At 35.6% G+C, this 16,510-nt stretch overlaps 2 protein-coding genes across 2 annotated transcripts; one reads left to right on the top strand and one right to left on the bottom strand.

Moving 5' to 3' along the window:
* Nucleotides 1-4,251: 4,251 nt before the first annotated feature.
* Nucleotides 4,252-8,598, top strand: LOC121976033 (transmembrane 9 superfamily member 3-like). Its single transcript, XM_042528014.1, has 7 exons — nucleotides 4,252-4,494; nucleotides 5,360-5,400; nucleotides 5,487-6,069; nucleotides 6,400-6,537; nucleotides 6,728-6,884; nucleotides 7,087-7,571; nucleotides 8,130-8,598. The coding sequence occupies exons 1-7, from the start codon at nucleotides 4,319-4,321 to the stop codon at nucleotides 8,347-8,349; spliced, it is 1,800 nt and encodes a 599-aa protein (XP_042383948.1). The 5' UTR covers nucleotides 4,252-4,318; the 3' UTR covers nucleotides 8,350-8,598.
* A 4,362-nt stretch (nucleotides 8,599-12,960) lies between these two features.
* LOC121976034 lies at nucleotides 12,961-13,791 on the bottom strand. Its single transcript, XM_042528016.1, has one exon. It carries the CDS (start codon nucleotides 13,699-13,701, stop codon nucleotides 13,195-13,197), a length of 507 nt encoding a protein of 168 aa, XP_042383950.1. The 5' UTR covers nucleotides 13,702-13,791; the 3' UTR covers nucleotides 12,961-13,194.
* Between the last annotated feature and the right edge of the window lie 2,719 nt (nucleotides 13,792-16,510).

The following is a 16,510-nucleotide window of genomic DNA, read 5'->3' as shown; positions in this document are numbered from 1 at the left end:
TCATATTTTACATAATATTGATTATAAATATCATATAAATAAATTCTAACATTATATATTAGGGGAAGAAGAATCTTTAATTGAAATTAAAATGTCATAATATAAAGTTAACATTTCTGGTAAAACTTTTAATTTAAATCTAGTATCTAAATCAAATGCAATTAAATAAATTTCAAGAATTAAATAAAAATATTTTTCCCATTTAGTTTTCATAACTGAGATGCAAGGAGATAAAGATTCATTATTAATATGTTCATTTAAAACTAATACAATATTAGAAAAATTTCCTAAAACCAATTGAGTAGTGAGATAATAAACACCGGAAAGTTGTTCGGTTGCATCATTAAATACTTTTAAAATTTCACAAATACTACTACAAATATTCCATTGTTGTGAAAATAAATATATATTAGTATTAGTATTTTGTGCAAAAAATGAACATAATAATTCTTTATATTGAAATAATCTTGTAATAATTGGTATGTTGAATTCCAACATGTTAGTACATCACGTGGAAATTTTTTAGGTCTCATTCCATTAATTTTACAAAACTTACCTCATTGTTTCATTATAGATGGATGAGACCATAAATAAGAAATTATAATTCTAATTGGTTTAATATAACTTTCTAAAATTTTTAAACCATATTGAACACTTGAATTTAAAACATGACATGCACAATAAATATGAAAAAATAAACCGCCAATAATAGGTTGACAAACAAATTTTAGATCATCTATACAAGCGGTATTGGAACTAGCATTATTTAATAATATTGAAAATATTTTATGAGTTAAGTCATATTCTTCTAAAATTAAACATAATAATTGTATGGTATTATGAGCATTATGTGATTCATCAAAAACTCTATAAGTTAACAATCTTTTTTGAAGGTTCCAAGAGTTATTATCGATCCAATGACAAGTCACACCCATATATGAATGTGTTTGCTAATGATCACTCCAAATATCGGAACATAAAGAAACTTTATTATCTAATTTACTAAATTCATCAATTAAATTCTTTTCCCCTTGTTTTACTAATTTTTTAATTGTACGAGTAAGTGTAGTCCTAGGAACACGTTTAGCACATTGATTAAGAGATTCTTTAAAAAAATCTTCAAATGTGCATTTAGATCCAAAACTAAAACAAATATGTTCTACGGAAATAAATTTAGCTAATGATTCTCTTAATTTATTATCCGAATATAAAATAAACCGGAATCGGTACTACCGCTAGTTGAAGAAAATATTGATAATTGTGTTTGAAAACGGTCGAGTCCATATTCCGTCGGGTGTTTCGTTTCTACATGTTGTTTCAACGACCCATAATCGTCGCCGGCTTGGAATTTGTAGGAAGCATTGCAGTATTTACATTTTGCACACATTTCTCCCGACGGAAGAGTGACCTTCTGATCAAAATGTTTAGCGAAAATAGAAGACTTTAGAGGAGGAAGTTCCCGAACCTTAGAAGTAATTGCATCGGTACTTCCTTATGTTTCGGGTGTTGAATTCGGAAGATGCTCGATCTCATCATCGGTGGATTGAATGTTAGGGTCCTCCTCCCACGGATTCATTATTTGCTTTCCCTTCCGAGCTCGAGATGGTGCACCTCCGCGACCTTCTTCCATTGTTATTGAAAATTAGAAACGAAAGCACGTAGAAAATATGAAATTGAGATTAAGATTAAGAGTAAGAGTAGAGAAGATGTGTATGAAAATGATGAAATGATCTATCTATTTATAGAGTTTTGATAGTAACAGATACTAAATCATAGTCATTGATAAAAAAACGGTCAAATGACCCTCACCGTTGAAAAAAAAATCCAAAAAAACCCCCCAACGGTTATGAACCGTTGGTTAATCGACGGTTCCAACGGCTATGAACCGTCGATTAACCGACGGTTCAAGCCGTTACAAAAAAAAAATTACGACTGAACCGGCAATTTGTCAGTTTTACAGCAGCTGAACTGGAACCGGCCCGGCAACTTGCCAGGCTGGTTCCGGTTCGACCTGGCGAACTGGGTCAACGGGCAACCGACCTGTTGACCCGGTTACGGACCCAGGCCGAGTCCGAGCCACACCCGCCTCGGGGTCGGGTCTAGGCCCATGTTAAGGTCAAGCCGATGAATTTGATGAGTGTCGGTCTTCTAGTCCGTCAATAATTTTTGGTCCCTTCTATAAGTTATACATTAGATCGTTAGTAGGTAAAATCTTAGTAGAATATCTTAGTAGAAATTTGATTGATTATGATCTTTTTTAAGTTTTATTTTTCTCATTTAAATTATAGTTTGAGTCGAGATATAAGATCGAAAGTTATCGACAACGGATAGATCACTCCTTGCTCTGTGCCATAGAGTCTGCTCACCGTCAACCGTCTACGATCGTCTACCATAACTACTCAAACTATAATCTGAATAGAAAAGTGAACTTATATAAGATCATAGTAAATTTTCATCGGATTCCGACCTTGATCCAACTTGTAAATTATGAAAAAGACCATGAAGAAATAAAAAATTACTGATGAGAAGAACTGCTTTCCAAATAGGAAGGCAAAATAAACTTCTTAAGCTACATTTGATAAGATGTAATCTGACGTAATATAATTAAGATTATATTACAATGTTGATTATTTTATTTAGTATAATTTTTTTAAAAATATAGATCCGCTACATTAATAATCTCTTAGTGTCGATCCCACGGATATGAAGGGAGGTACATGCAAGTACATAGGCGTCAGACGCATGATAAGGTAAACTCCAGGTCGTCAGTTCTTGAGAATCGACCCCTGACCATTACGCCAGAAATGTCATGCACGATCGTCTGTGTTGCGCCCTTGGGGCACAATTTTAAAACTGTAATGTAATGTAATGTAATCTGGATTACAAAAGGTAATAAAGTTTTATAATCTGGATTACAAGACCACCATGTAATTCGATTACATTACAATGTCGCCGTTTAACTAAAATTTAAATACCAAATATACCCCTAATTCATTTTCGACTTTCAACCGATTACCCACGTCACTTCCGCCTTCGAGCGCCTGTCGTCGCCCGATCTGGCCGATTGGTCAAGTCAGCCGCCGCCGCCGCCGCCTCCTCCGGGCACAACTGTTAGCCATCGTTGCCCACTACCCATCGCTGGGCGCTGCCACTGACCGCCGCCTTCGAGCGCCACCATCAGCCATCACCGTCGATCGACGCCAGCTGCCACCTCTACCGACCGATGCCGACTACCACCTCTGAGTATCGTTGGCCACCGGCTACCACCGTCGACGATCGCCACCAACCATCGCCTCCCACAGAAATCGTAGGATATTTTTATCATTTTATAATAATACAAATTATATTATTTATAAAAAAATATTAGACACCAAATAAAATAATCTAATCATTCTTATACTTAAAAAAAATTACATCTATTATATTACTATACTTAGTAATATAATCATAATTACATTATATTATATTATAAGATAAATTATATTACACCTAATTAAAGGTAGCCTTAGATTCACGTTGAATCCAAATATAACACAGACTTTATCAATATAAATGTAAAATAGTACCATATCAAGAATTCAAAATAAATATTAAAAAATTAATTTTAATACAATGATAGAATAAATTAATTAATATTAAATCACATCATTAATATTATTAAATAAAAATTTTGATAAAAAACTAAATTAAATTGCATTTAATTTTTTAAATAAACCGATAGATATTCGTCGGTTCATTTAGGGTACAATCTTTAACTCATTTGTGTCTAGATGGATAGATTATGGATAAGGTCTGTTGAACTAGGTCAATCGATAATTGACCTGCTGACTTTGTCACGGGTTGAATCCGATCCAATCCGATCCGATCCAGGTCGGGTAAAGACTATCCAATTTCTTGAGAATTAATAAGGCTATTAAATAATTAAATATACAATTAATATTTGATTATATATATATATATATATATTAAATATACAATAGTGAATTTTTAAATTGTATAATCGAATCTTATTTTTTATAAAAATATTTAATTTTCGTCGTGAATAAAAAAATTGTAAAATATATTAAAAAAGAATAAAGTAGATATATGAATATTTCTAACTAAATAAAATATTTAAAAAAGTATAAAGTATATTTATTTGAAAATATTTTTAACTCCATCCATTAATTTTACATTTTTGTAATCTCTTACAAACAGCAAACAAGAGTTGCTGTCTTAAATAGTAATTTCAAGCCTGGTCCATCCTCAAAAGAACAAATATTTTCTACTTTCTTCCGTCGCACCTTCTCTGCGAGTTGACTCGATCCGAGCCAGCGACATGGGGAGGGAGTCTATGGATCTAGCGGGGGCGGCTGCGGCGACAGCGGCAGCAGCGTTGCTGATTTTGTGCTTCGGGATTGCCGGAGTCGCGTCGGACGCTTCCGATCACCGCTACAAGAAGGGGGACCCCGTCCCGCTCTACGCCAACAAGGTCGGCCCTTTCCATAACCCTAGGTGAGATCCACTTCCATCCTCTCAAGCTTCGGTGGAATAACATATCTGTTCTGGTAGATCTATAGCTTTTTTCCCCGTTTTTGATACTCTTGCTTTCTTCCGTCTGTTTCCCGAAGATCGAAGTCGCCCGAGAACGATCTTTGCCGATTTCGCCTTTGGCCCAAAAAATATGTAAATTTGTAAAGTGATAGATGTGATTCCCGATCTATTGTTAAAAAAATTGATTTTTAGGTCAGATCCACAAAATGGTTTTTCTTTAGAGTTTTCTGTGTGGTACTTGTAGTGCTGATTTTTTTCCCCTTTGCTGTTGCTGACTTATTTGATGGTCTCTAAGCTCTTCAATTTGTGTGGATGGTGTTGTAATCCAGTGAGTATCAGCTAATCGTGATTATAGACATGTGAAATATACGAAGTCGTGCATACCTTTATGATGTATATAAATTGCGGTACTTTTGGTTTATTCCATTTGATGACACTTTGTTGAAAATATAAAAGAGAAAGTTGGGCCTTCAATGTTGACTGAAAACTATGAGAGACATTTAAAATTATATGAGCATGTACAACTAATAAATATTCGAATTAGTCAATGTAAAACTATAACAAATGTGCCCACAAGGAAGAGAAGACAAAAAAATAAAAAAAAACTTAGTTAGCAATAATAAAATAATTTAAATATAAATGATGATATAGTAAAGGATAGAGCTCACAAGTGAAGGACATCACCTAGTGGGATAAGATTTTTTTTTTTTTTTTGTTGCTGTTGACGTTGTTGTTAAGAAGTTCAATCACTACTTTTTTGATACGCCATCTAATGTTAATCTTAGAAGATAATGTTTTTCATGCCTATATGTTTATTTCTTTTCAGTGAAACGTATCGCTACTTTGATCTGCCCTTTTGCACTCCAGGTCGGTTCCTGATCCTTTTTTTGGGCTAGATATGTAATAGTATTCTTGAGATATTCATTATTTTTATGAATTGACAATGACAACAGAGCATTTAAAAGAGAAAAGGGAAGCACTCGGTGAAGTTTTGAATGGGGATCGCCTTGTTGATGCCCCCTACAAGGTTAATTTCCAAGATGAATTTAATTCGAAGCTGCTTTGCAAGAAGAAGCTCAAACCAGAAGATGTTGCTAGGTTTCGGGATGCTGTCACCAAGGATTACTATTTCCAAATGTACTATGATGACCTCCCCATCTGGGGGTTCGTTGGGAAGGTCGACAAGGAAGGAAAGGATCTGGGTGACTACAAATACTACCTTTACCGACATATTGAATTTGAAATCCTGTACAATGAGGATCGTGTGATTGAGATTACTGTTCAGTCTCATTCCACTGCACTGGTGGATCTTACTGAGGACAGAGAAATTGAGGTGGATTTTACCTACTCTGCTAAGTGGAAGGAGACAACAACAACATTTGAGAAGAGGATGGAGAAGTACTCACAAACCTCATCACAGCCTCATCATCTGGAGATTCATTGGTTCTCCATCATAAACTCATGTGTTACTGTTCTTCTATTGACTGGGTTCCTTGCAACAATTCTCATGCGTGTTCTGAAGAATGATTTTGTGAAGTGAGTATCAAGTTCTAACTCCTAATTATCAAGGTTTTCTTCTCTAAGTTTAATCAATGGCGAATCAAGGACAAAGCGGAACCTTGACATGTTTAAGATATACGCTAGTAAAAGCACCATATTTGTTCAAGATTAATGATGGAATTTACCATTGTGTCCTTGAAATTTTATTTGTTATAACCTTATTATATCTCGCCATTTGATTGCTAACGTCTATCTACGAATACATGGGACAGTTAACTTCAGTTTGCCTTTTTTCTTTTTTCTCATCTCATGGATGCTGAATTATGTGCAAACCTAATTTCTGTACATCGTCGTTATGTTTCTTAGGTATGCTCATGATGAGGAGTCTGCTGAGGAACAAGAAGAGACTGGGTGGAAGTATATCCATGGTGATGTCTTTAGGTTCCCTAACAACAAGTCACTATTTGCGGCATGTCTTGGTTCTGGCACTCAGTTGTTTACTCTGTAAGTACATCTAGTAAGTTACTTGGCACCACTATAAATGAGCTATACAGACTAATTTTGTTAGATCGAGTTAAGGCTATTGAGATATTTTGGCAGCTGTTGTGTTTTAAGTACCATATCCAGTTGCACTTTGTGTCTGATGATGTTTACTTGAATTAATTTTCTTTTCCTTTCTTGATATGCATTGCAGCACCGTGTTTATTTTTGTTCTTGCACTAGTCGGGGTTTTCTATCCTTACAATCGTGGTTCTTTGTTCACTGCTCTGGTAGTCATATATGCGCTCACCTCCGGCATTGCTGGATATACTGCTACCTCTTTCTACTGTCAGCTTGAAGGGACAAACTGGGTACATTCTTTAATTTTGATATAATTTCTTTCATCAATTTCCCTTCTGCTTCACTCATGTTCTGGAGTATCCTTGTTCACTTCTATAATGTATGCATAAAATCAAACATTCCGTAGATGAAAGGAAAATTGATGTTTGATCGATCCGTAAATTGGTATGTGGTAAGATATGATTTAATTTTTTCCTTTATTTTCTGTGTCAGGTAAGGAATTTACTGTTGACAGGATGCCTTTTCTGTGGACCTCTGTTCCTGACATTCTGCTTCCTGAATACTGTTGCTATTGCATATAGTGCTACTGCAGCATTACCATTCGGAACCATCGTGGTTATTGTTCTCATTTGGGCATTAGTAACTGCTCCATTGCTTGTATTGGGTGGAATTGCTGGCAAAAATAGCAAAACAGAATTCCAAGCCCCTTGCCGGACAAAGAAGTATCCTAGAGAAATTCCACCATTGCCTTGGTACCGAGTAACAATCCCACAGATGGCAATGGCTGGTTTTCTTCCTTTCAGTGCAATTTACATTGAACTTTACTACATATTTGCTAGTGTCTGGGGTCACAGGATATACACAATCTACAGTATTCTGTTCATAGTTTTCATCATCCTCCTGATTGTGACAGCTTTCATTACTATTGCACTTACCTATTTTCAACTTGCTGCTGAAGACCATGAATGGTGGTGGAGGTAGGCCAATAGCTCTGAGTTATATTTCTACATACTGGTGTTTCTATATCAATTTCTAGTGCATTTGCATGCCGATCTCATCAACATCAAATACCTTTTCTGCTTATAATGAATTCTTTGATTTTACCCACCTACATATGTTTATGAAAGCATTTTTCTTGTATCTGTTTAGTAGTGATGCTTCATCAAGGATAATAATATATCCTGCAAACACTTGTGCCTCCTAAGATCTTTCTCAGATTTGAGGTGTTGCTAATATAACAGCAAATCCTTAGTCTCAGGATTCATTATAATGGACTATCATTGTGACACATCCAACATGCTATTCAATACCAGTATCTGTTCCTTCGATCAGTCATTTAAATCTGAGTATTTAAACATGAATGTTGCACTCGATCTATTTTCTTTAGAAGACAATTTGTTTATATCTTTCTTATATTTTTTGCAGTACATAAATACTAATAGCAATTTACTTGCCAAGAGGCACTTTAACACGATTCCCTTTGTCATTTATTCTCCACGGAATGGAACTAATGTCGGTTTACCACCCAAATGCAGGTCTTTCTTATGTGGAGGATCCACTGGTCTGTTTGTCTATGCTTACTGTTTGTACTACTACTATGCCCGCTCAGACATGTCTGGATTCATGCAGACGTCGTTCTTCTTCGGTTATATGGCTTGCATCTGTTATGGTTTCTTCTTAATGCTTGGTATGGTTGGCTTCCGTGCGGCTTTGCTATTTGTACGCCACATCTACAGATCCATAAAGTGCGAGTAGCATTTCGATACCATAATTGATTGTATGAAAGTCATTGCTAAGTTAGCCTGCGGAAGCTTGCTTTCATTGGGACCAGGAGTAATGGCATTCTGGAAAGTCTAATTCAGTGTTAGAGATAGGTGGCAAGTTACTTTCCGTCATGTAGTTCAATGTTGAGAGTTCCCCTACCTTCCCATTCTTTCTTGTCTTAAAAAAGTTACTTGTACTGTAAAACAGCTTGGCAAACCGTTGATCGACGTGTAAGATGCATCTTCCTGATACCTTAAAATGCAACAGCATGTTTAATCCATATAGGACAGTCATCCTTGTAGGCAATGTTAGTGCCTCCACAGACGCGCCTGAGTTTACTTTGGATTGCCCTGTCATACAGAATGACAGAAATCTCAGTACCCTCTTCCAAATTTGAAAGTGTAATTTGAAAAATATGTTTATGTTTAAACAAAATATAAGAAGTTAATTGCATTTTGATTTGGAGGAATGGCTATTCATTTACTTCTGTGCATTTCAATGCAATAGCTGTATCAAAATGCAGCATTTGAAATATCAATTTCAGTTGAATTAGTAGGTGCAGAGAACAACCAAATTAAACTTGAACAATTTTGTATAATGAAAAACATTGTCCGAGATTAGGGTTTAGGACTAGCTGAAAATGAGAATGATGAATTGACTTTTGTTATTCAAGATTGACTGATCAAATACAGTGTGCGTGTATAGGACTCCAACCTTCAATTAAAGAGTAGCTTGGTGCATAAAATTTCTGTCAATATAAGGTTTCGAAGAAGGGTTTTATCCTATTTTATAAGGAGTTTTCAAGAATTAAATTCATGATCTCGAGATGACACAACAACTCTATCATTGTGGGGTTTTGAAGAAGGATTTTATCCTACTTTATAAGGAGTTTTCGAGAAATGAATTCATGACATCAAGATGACATGACAACAACTCTATCTATGACTCCCTCTTAAAATTACAATCTCCAATTAAAATCACATAGCAACAATTTTATTATTACATCGAAACTCCCTTTATGATTGCAATATCCAATTAACTCTTCTAAAATCTTGCAGATATACATCTGTACACTTTTCTATCAATTAACAAAATGATCAGAGTTTAAATTTTAAATAGAATGAATATTATGAAGATGAACTTAACTCTAAACCTAAAACCACTTTGGAGATTAATCAGAAGAATTGTGGACATCTAAATCACAAAATAAAATCAATTGATTATGAAATCAATTCACAATCTTTTATAAACAATCTTTTATAAAGATAATAAATCAACTGGCAATAGTTGACTATCTCCACTAGCATCCATCTAGAAGCAAAAGGGAGATTGCGTTGAAGCTCTAAGAGGAGTCGAGTACGAGAGAGGAGAGGATAGGGTGACTAAAGGTGTCAAACTAGCAAGGTCACCAACTTTGACTAAGAGAGAGGAAATCGTATTAGCAAAGTCATCCATGACACTATTTATCCTACCTATTTAACATCCTTCTGAAAGGATTAGGATTTAAATTACCAGTTATCTCTTAAGAATTTTAAAAGAAAATCTTAAAATTTTCCTATAAATAATCACTCCTCATCTTTTATCCAAACAACTCTCGGTCTCCCAACTCACTTTCTATTTTTCAATCTTCATTCTCTTAATCTCTCTAATTATAAAATCTTAAGTGCCAAAGATGTGCTTAAAACTACTGAAAGGAGTGGCCACCCTAGTCGAAGAACTAGTGGCCCGGCAGCCAATGTTAGAGGGAGAGGTCAAATGAAAGACCATGAAGGATCCAAACAATGAGAGAATTCGGCCACAGCAATTAGGAGAGATTATACAGTGAACAGCTATGAGAGCATTCTGCAGTAATATTAAGAGAACTATCAGAAATTTTAGCCATGTTAGACAGAGTGCTGTTATATGAATCTATTGGGAGAGTTTATTCTTGCTGCTCTCGCTCTCAAGGGGATTATCTCGCATCTAATGTGGTACAGAAACAGCATGAGTTTGTCGAATGAAACTTTTTGTATCTACTCCATTAAAGTATCAAGCAAAAAACAGAGTTTTTTTTTTTTTTTTTTGTGAGGAAGTCAAACATAGAAACGAGGCAACATTTGATCTTGGCATAAACTTAAATGGGAAAAATAAAATGAAAAATTGTAGTTAGAGATCAATGCACACCACAAGAAGTAAAAGGCAATGACTAATCATACTTCAATATCAGACTATTCACAAAAATATCAAAATTTCTATCAAAGAACAAATAATGCAATGCTAAAGAGCTACTCTATATGGAAAACGTCAATAGCTTAATTGTAGTTCATTAAAGGTCCAGGATTATTATCTCCATCGTACTTGTTCATTTAACATAATTAAACATTGTACATATTACTAAACTATTCTGCTTCGAAAAACACCTCAATTCATAAGAAATCATATTGCCAAATCTATAAAGACTTCTTCTAGAGAAACAAGGGAACTAAAACAGCATCAGGTTATCTCAAAATTATACAGAAAATTAACCGATCAAACAATTTTCCTGCAGTAATCAGAATGGAGTTGCTACCCATTCATTCAGCAAATTGAAGTTCAAAGGATACACTTAATTTCACCAAAATGGTAGTTTAATGCTATTGAGCTAGATTGATTATCCATGAAGCAATATCATAGTGAAAGGAAAAAAAAACAATTCTACCTATCTTGCTAGACATTTATATTATATCATAAAAATAATACAAATTATCATCCAAGATGTTGGTTATAGAAAGGCAATCAAGAAGTAGAGAACTTCCACAACTAGTGTCTAGTTAACTATTACATAGAAAGGGTATGATTATGATTTTCATTCCATAAAAAGGCAAAACTACAAAACTAGAATAACGACCTGGTTTTCCAAGTTAAACATAGCACCAAAGTTGTCAATGTGGAGGCTTTAGTACATTTTCCCAGCAGTGGAAGAGAATATCTATAATGCAAATGCAACCCAATCTAGGCAAGAAAACCATCAACTAAAATGCTGATACTCTCTCCACAATTAAAAACTATAATTTGAACCTTTGACAATCAAGTTAGTAGTCACAGAAAATAATGACAAGAAATTATCTCAAAATGAAAACTAATCTACCATTTCCGACCATGAAACACTTATCATATCATAAATGTATTACTACTGCTACAATTCCTTCAATTTCAATATCAGCATATGGATAAAATCTAGTAAATCTATTCTTGATTTATCCACTGTATCCATCTGCTTTATTCGCTGTGCCAATCTGCTCGGTTCTTTGCACCTAGTTTTGGTGTAACAGCTACAAAAAAAATTTAAGAAAGCATCACAAATACCAAGTACATCGACAAGACAAGCAGATAGCTTAGAACTTCAATCAAATTACTAATTAAATGCTGGATTCCTTAGACACTGCTCAATTACTTCACCTGTTAAACAGATAAATTCACACCATAGATTCAAGCTAAGAAAATGATACATTTCCCGAGTAATTGCAGGAAGGAAGAACCAAGGGTTCTAAGAATCTAAAGAAGTATCAAGAATGCATTGTGTTTGCTGTGGTAAGTGAAAGGACTGATGCTCTCAAATGGTCAGGTTCAACTAAGTGGTTTTGTTGTGTTTGACGAAAGATTTAAGTTAGATTTGACATGTGTTGTTGATGTGTGCCTCAATTATACAAGGACTTGAAAAAGTGCACATAAAAACTTGGAGAACTTGGTAACTCATTGTGATTGAGTTGGTTTGTTGGATGATTCAATGACTTGGAAGGTCTGCTATGAGGCACGTGGAGCAAACTTGAAGAGTTTGGTGCATCCGAGTTACTGAGGGTCTGACATGAAGTGTACTCTAGAATGGCTGAAGTGAGGTGGATACATAGGTGATGGGTGAAGAATGGCATGGTGCATATTGGGGGGTGGGGGGTGATGGGGGGCTGACATGAGGCAGATTAGAGAGCAACAAAGGCCATTGACAAAGTTAAAATCCTAGCGACAATGCGACATAAAAGTTATGGGACATTATGATATGGATTGTAATCTTGGGCTTTCTCTTTTGGGCAACATCATCGAAGAAGATGTGTGTGGTTAGGAAGGAATTAGGCTACCTAATTGTTATGAAGTCTTCTACTGAGGGACAACAAGTCAAAATTGTAGTTTGTGGCTCAGCTCAATCCCAAGACTTCATGTAGGCTTACGAGACCGTAAGTTGAGTGAAGAATGGATCACCAAGCAGATTTAGTCACTCGAGGGTGAACCCTATCAACTAGAGAGCTCAGTCAACTCATAAGCCAAGTGAAGAGTTCGATAACTTGACACTAGATTAGTGTTATATTTGTGTTACTTGACATTATCAACTGGACTCACACATGAGCATCTCACGATAAACATCCATGCTAGCATTATATTTCCTTTGTTATTATTATTCTTGCTGCGTATATAACTTCACACTATCAACTGGACTTACACATGAGCATCTCACGCACACTAACAAGCTTGAATTATTTTTGTTTAGCAAGAGCTATCATTTTAGGATTATGGCTATTCATCCACTCCCCCTCTAGAGGGTGCAAGCAATCCATTACACGATCCTACATCAAGCAGGCTGAACTAGAAGAATTTCAAAACACCTCACCCAAGTAATATCAAGGGTCAAAATTGTTCGTACAAATCTGATCATTTTTAGTTTCACGGAAGAACAGAATCTAACCAGGTATTCTGACCTTATTATAAGTTTATAACAGAATTAGGCAGGGAAAAAAAATGCAAGTTTTTGGTATCTCATCTTTGAGTTTGGTCAGTCCGTCGATCCGTTCATGAATTGAATGAACATCCTGTTGTGGTCAAGTGAGTTCAATCATCCTCCACCTTCTTCTCCGATTCAGGATCATCGTCGCCGGAATCCGTGATAGAGTCGGTCATGGCCTTCTCGGCTCGGAGGATAGGCTCGTAGTAGTCGGGGTGGGCCTCCATGCACTTCATGAGCGCAGAAGTGACCTCCATGCATTTCTCGGCAGCGTCCTCGCCGGTATCCCTGGCGACCGTTATACAGTCCTCCCAGGCGATGAAGGCGTCTTTGCAACCGCCACCCTTCATGAAGAGGCAGAATCCGCATTCCATCTCTTCCTCCTCCGATCCATCATCTTGCGCTTCCTGTTCCGTTGCCTCTCCTCCTTCGACCGCTTCCGATCCCTCCGCTTTCGCCGGCGTGGCCTCTGCAGCGCCCTTGGGCGCCGAGAGGTCGGCGGCGGGCAAAAGGGACTGCTGGTCGGCGGGGGACAAGGGAGGAGATGGGGAGACGAGAGGATCAAGCGTTTGGGAATCGGAGGGCTTCTCCGCGGGAGAAGGAGGAGACGCCATGTGAGAGAGGGAGAGGTTTTACTGTTTTAGGGTTTTCTTCTGCGCCAAGAATCCAACGGGTGAGGCTGCCAAACTTCCTCGCTTATATTAAAATATAGATTTCCAATTTTGAAGTCAAGTTCTTCCATCGTGGTTTGGTTTGGTGAAAGAGCTGGACTTTTCTTCTAATCAAAGTAGGGCAAAAATTAAATTAATAGATGGTCCCAAATAAATGAATAATCTAAGGATAATTTTACATGCAGTCCCTATTGATAAACAAATTTTTACATATAGTCTCCATCCATGAAAATTTTTATTTTCACTCTCCAGTCAAACATCTTTACCTAATTGCCCATGATATTTTTAGGTACAAAAAGTCTAAAAATCAGTATAAATCCTCTTAAATTGAGTATATTAACTTAGAATCTAGTATATTTTTTATCAAATTGAGTACGATTCTTTTTTCACCTCAAAATATACTCGATTTTAGTTTAATGTGCTGAATTTAATAGGAATTATATTCATTTTTAGAATATTTGTACCAAAAAATATGAGGGTTAATTTCGATAGAAAATATACTCAATCCTAGTATAGAGTACTAGATTATAGTGTAAAGTGCTGAATTTAACATGAATTATACTTATTTTTAGACTTTTTATACCTAAAAAATAAGAGGGACAATTTTGATAGAAAATATACTTGATTTTTAATATAAAGTGCTGACTTTAAGAAAAATTATACTCATTTTTGTACTTTTTGTACTCAATTTTGGAATTTTTGTATCTAAAAAATTTGAGGGGCAATTTAGATATCAATATTTGCATGAGGGAGTTGAAACAAGTAATACTTTGCATGCAGGGAGTGGAAACAAAGTTTTTTGGACATGGGAATTACATGCAAAGTTAATATTATGATTGGAGATTTTTCTCTAATTTATCGATAATCTAAATCGTCAAAGGATTTTTTTTTTTTTTTTTTTTTTTTTTTTTTTTTTTTACATCCTACCATAGGTTTTAGATAAAGATACTTTTTATTTAAGTGAGTAGTTATTATCATATGAAAAATTAATTATTTTGTTTTAATCAAAATTATTATTATGTATAAAATATTATTACATCAAAATATTTTTTATCATTTTTAAATTGATCAAAATTACTTTAAAATAATTTCAATAGTTACTTAATTATTTGCTCCATAGTCATAGCTTAACTCTAAATTTTAAAACTTGGAACCTTAAATTTCAAATACTATTATATTAAAATATTTTTTTATCAACTTGGTAAAAATATTTAAATTTTATTAAAATCACTTTATGTTAGTTAAAATTATTTTCAAATAATACGGTACAATAATATTATATTAGTTGTTACATATTGTAATAACTAGTGAGCTACTATAATAATGTTAGAAGGGTTGTAATAGCCTAATAGTAGTTAGTTGTAGATGGTATAATAATGTTGGAAATAAGAATATTTTTGGGGTAAAAAAATAAAGTTGGGGCTCATTTAATTATTTTTATCAAAAGAGTATTTATTTGACTTTTGATGTAAAAATATAAATATGCTCATGCTAAACAGCTCTCGTTGCCCTCTAACGAGGAAGATTATTTGTTACAATCACAACTAAAATCCTTATTCATTGATATAAATCTATCATTTAAATATCAACTTAATTATATCCTAAGGAGAACGAACACTTATTTGACGGCCCATTAAATTTGAGAGTCCTCTTGATTTTTACCCATTAAACTAAACGGTATAATTTGTTTTTTTTATTCAATAAAAAATAAAAGAAAAAAAATAGAAAATTTAAAAGAAGTTGGGTAAAAATTAAAAAGGATACTCTAATTATAAAAAAGTGTATTTTTTTTTAAATAAGAGAATATTTATTCAATATATTTGTTTATGTCAATTTTGTCAAAACACTTGTAAAAAAAATTAATTCAATTTAATAAAAAAAAAATATATGAATCATTTCTCATATATGATCTTGTCCGAAAGTCAAGGAGACGGATACTGGAGATGTGGCGCTCTTGTTGACCTCCGGTGGACTTCGCTCCCGTCTGCAACACAAGCAGCGTCAGTGTCGATCCAAGGAAGGGGTCCCCAATGATGGTCCGCTGACGCTCAAGTCAGTCTCCCACGAGGTAAGAACAAGCAAAGAGAACTGTAGCGCAACAATAGAAATCGCGAGAAAAGCATACCTTCATCGTTGACTGGACCTCCCTTTATATAAGGCTTTTGTAGCGTGTGTGCACGCTTCTTAAAGCGGACACACTATCCCAAGCTTTCTCTGAAGAGACATGTCAGTAAAGTGTCCCTAATACAGTACCTTAACGGGTCGAGCATATCTCTGAAGTGATAGTGGAAACTTCCGCCGTACGATCCTCTGTTTGACCATGTCGTCTGTCAGTGACACTAGCTCCCAAAAGGATGTCGAAGGATATCTCGCTATGTTTGTTGCTTGGCCGAGCGGAATGGTTGCTCGGCCAGAATTCTGATATCCTTGCGTCCGCTGCCACACTGAGCGAGATAGTCGCTCGGCTGAAAGTCCCCTGTCCAAGTGTCGTCCGTTGCTGGGCCGAGCGGAATTACCGCTCGGTCGGAAGCCCGCTGTCCATATGCTCTATTGTTTGGCCGAGCGAGATAGCCACTCGGCGGGCAGTTTACTGTCCATGTGCCGCTCAGCTCGGCTTCTGCACGTCCCTTGAGCATCGGCTTGATTACTCCGTGTCGGAGACGATAGGTCGGTGCTTAACCCCCGGTCGGAATATGCCTCGCCCGACCTGCCAAGACCGTCCATCCGATTGTATCGAGCCGTCCATTCAGTG

Source organism: Zingiber officinale, chromosome 4B (assembly GCF_018446385.1).
Source record: "Zingiber officinale cultivar Zhangliang chromosome 4B, Zo_v1.1, whole genome shotgun sequence".
NCBI lineage: Eukaryota > Viridiplantae > Streptophyta > Magnoliopsida > Zingiberales > Zingiberaceae > Zingiber > Zingiber officinale.
Note: the sequence above shows the minus strand (reverse complement) of the source record. Positions and strands in the feature narration are given on the sequence as shown.

Bases quoted from the DNA above. Each gene is read 5' to 3' on its own strand.
- LOC121976034 (XM_042528016.1), bottom strand. From the start codon at position 13,701: ATGGCGTCTCCTCCTTCTCCCGCGGAGAAGCCCTCCGATTCCCAAACG.
- LOC121976033 (XM_042528014.1), top strand. From the start codon at position 4,319: ATGGGGAGGGAGTCTATGGATCTAGCGGGGGCGGCTGCGGCGACAGCG. The intron at 6,070-6,399 runs GTGAGTATCAAG...TATGTTTCTTAG, and splicing joins CTGAAGAATGATTTTGTGAA to GTATGCTCATGATGAGGAGT. The intron at 6,538-6,727 runs GTAAGTACATCT...TATGCATTGCAG, and splicing joins GGCACTCAGTTGTTTACTCT to CACCGTGTTTATTTTTGTTC.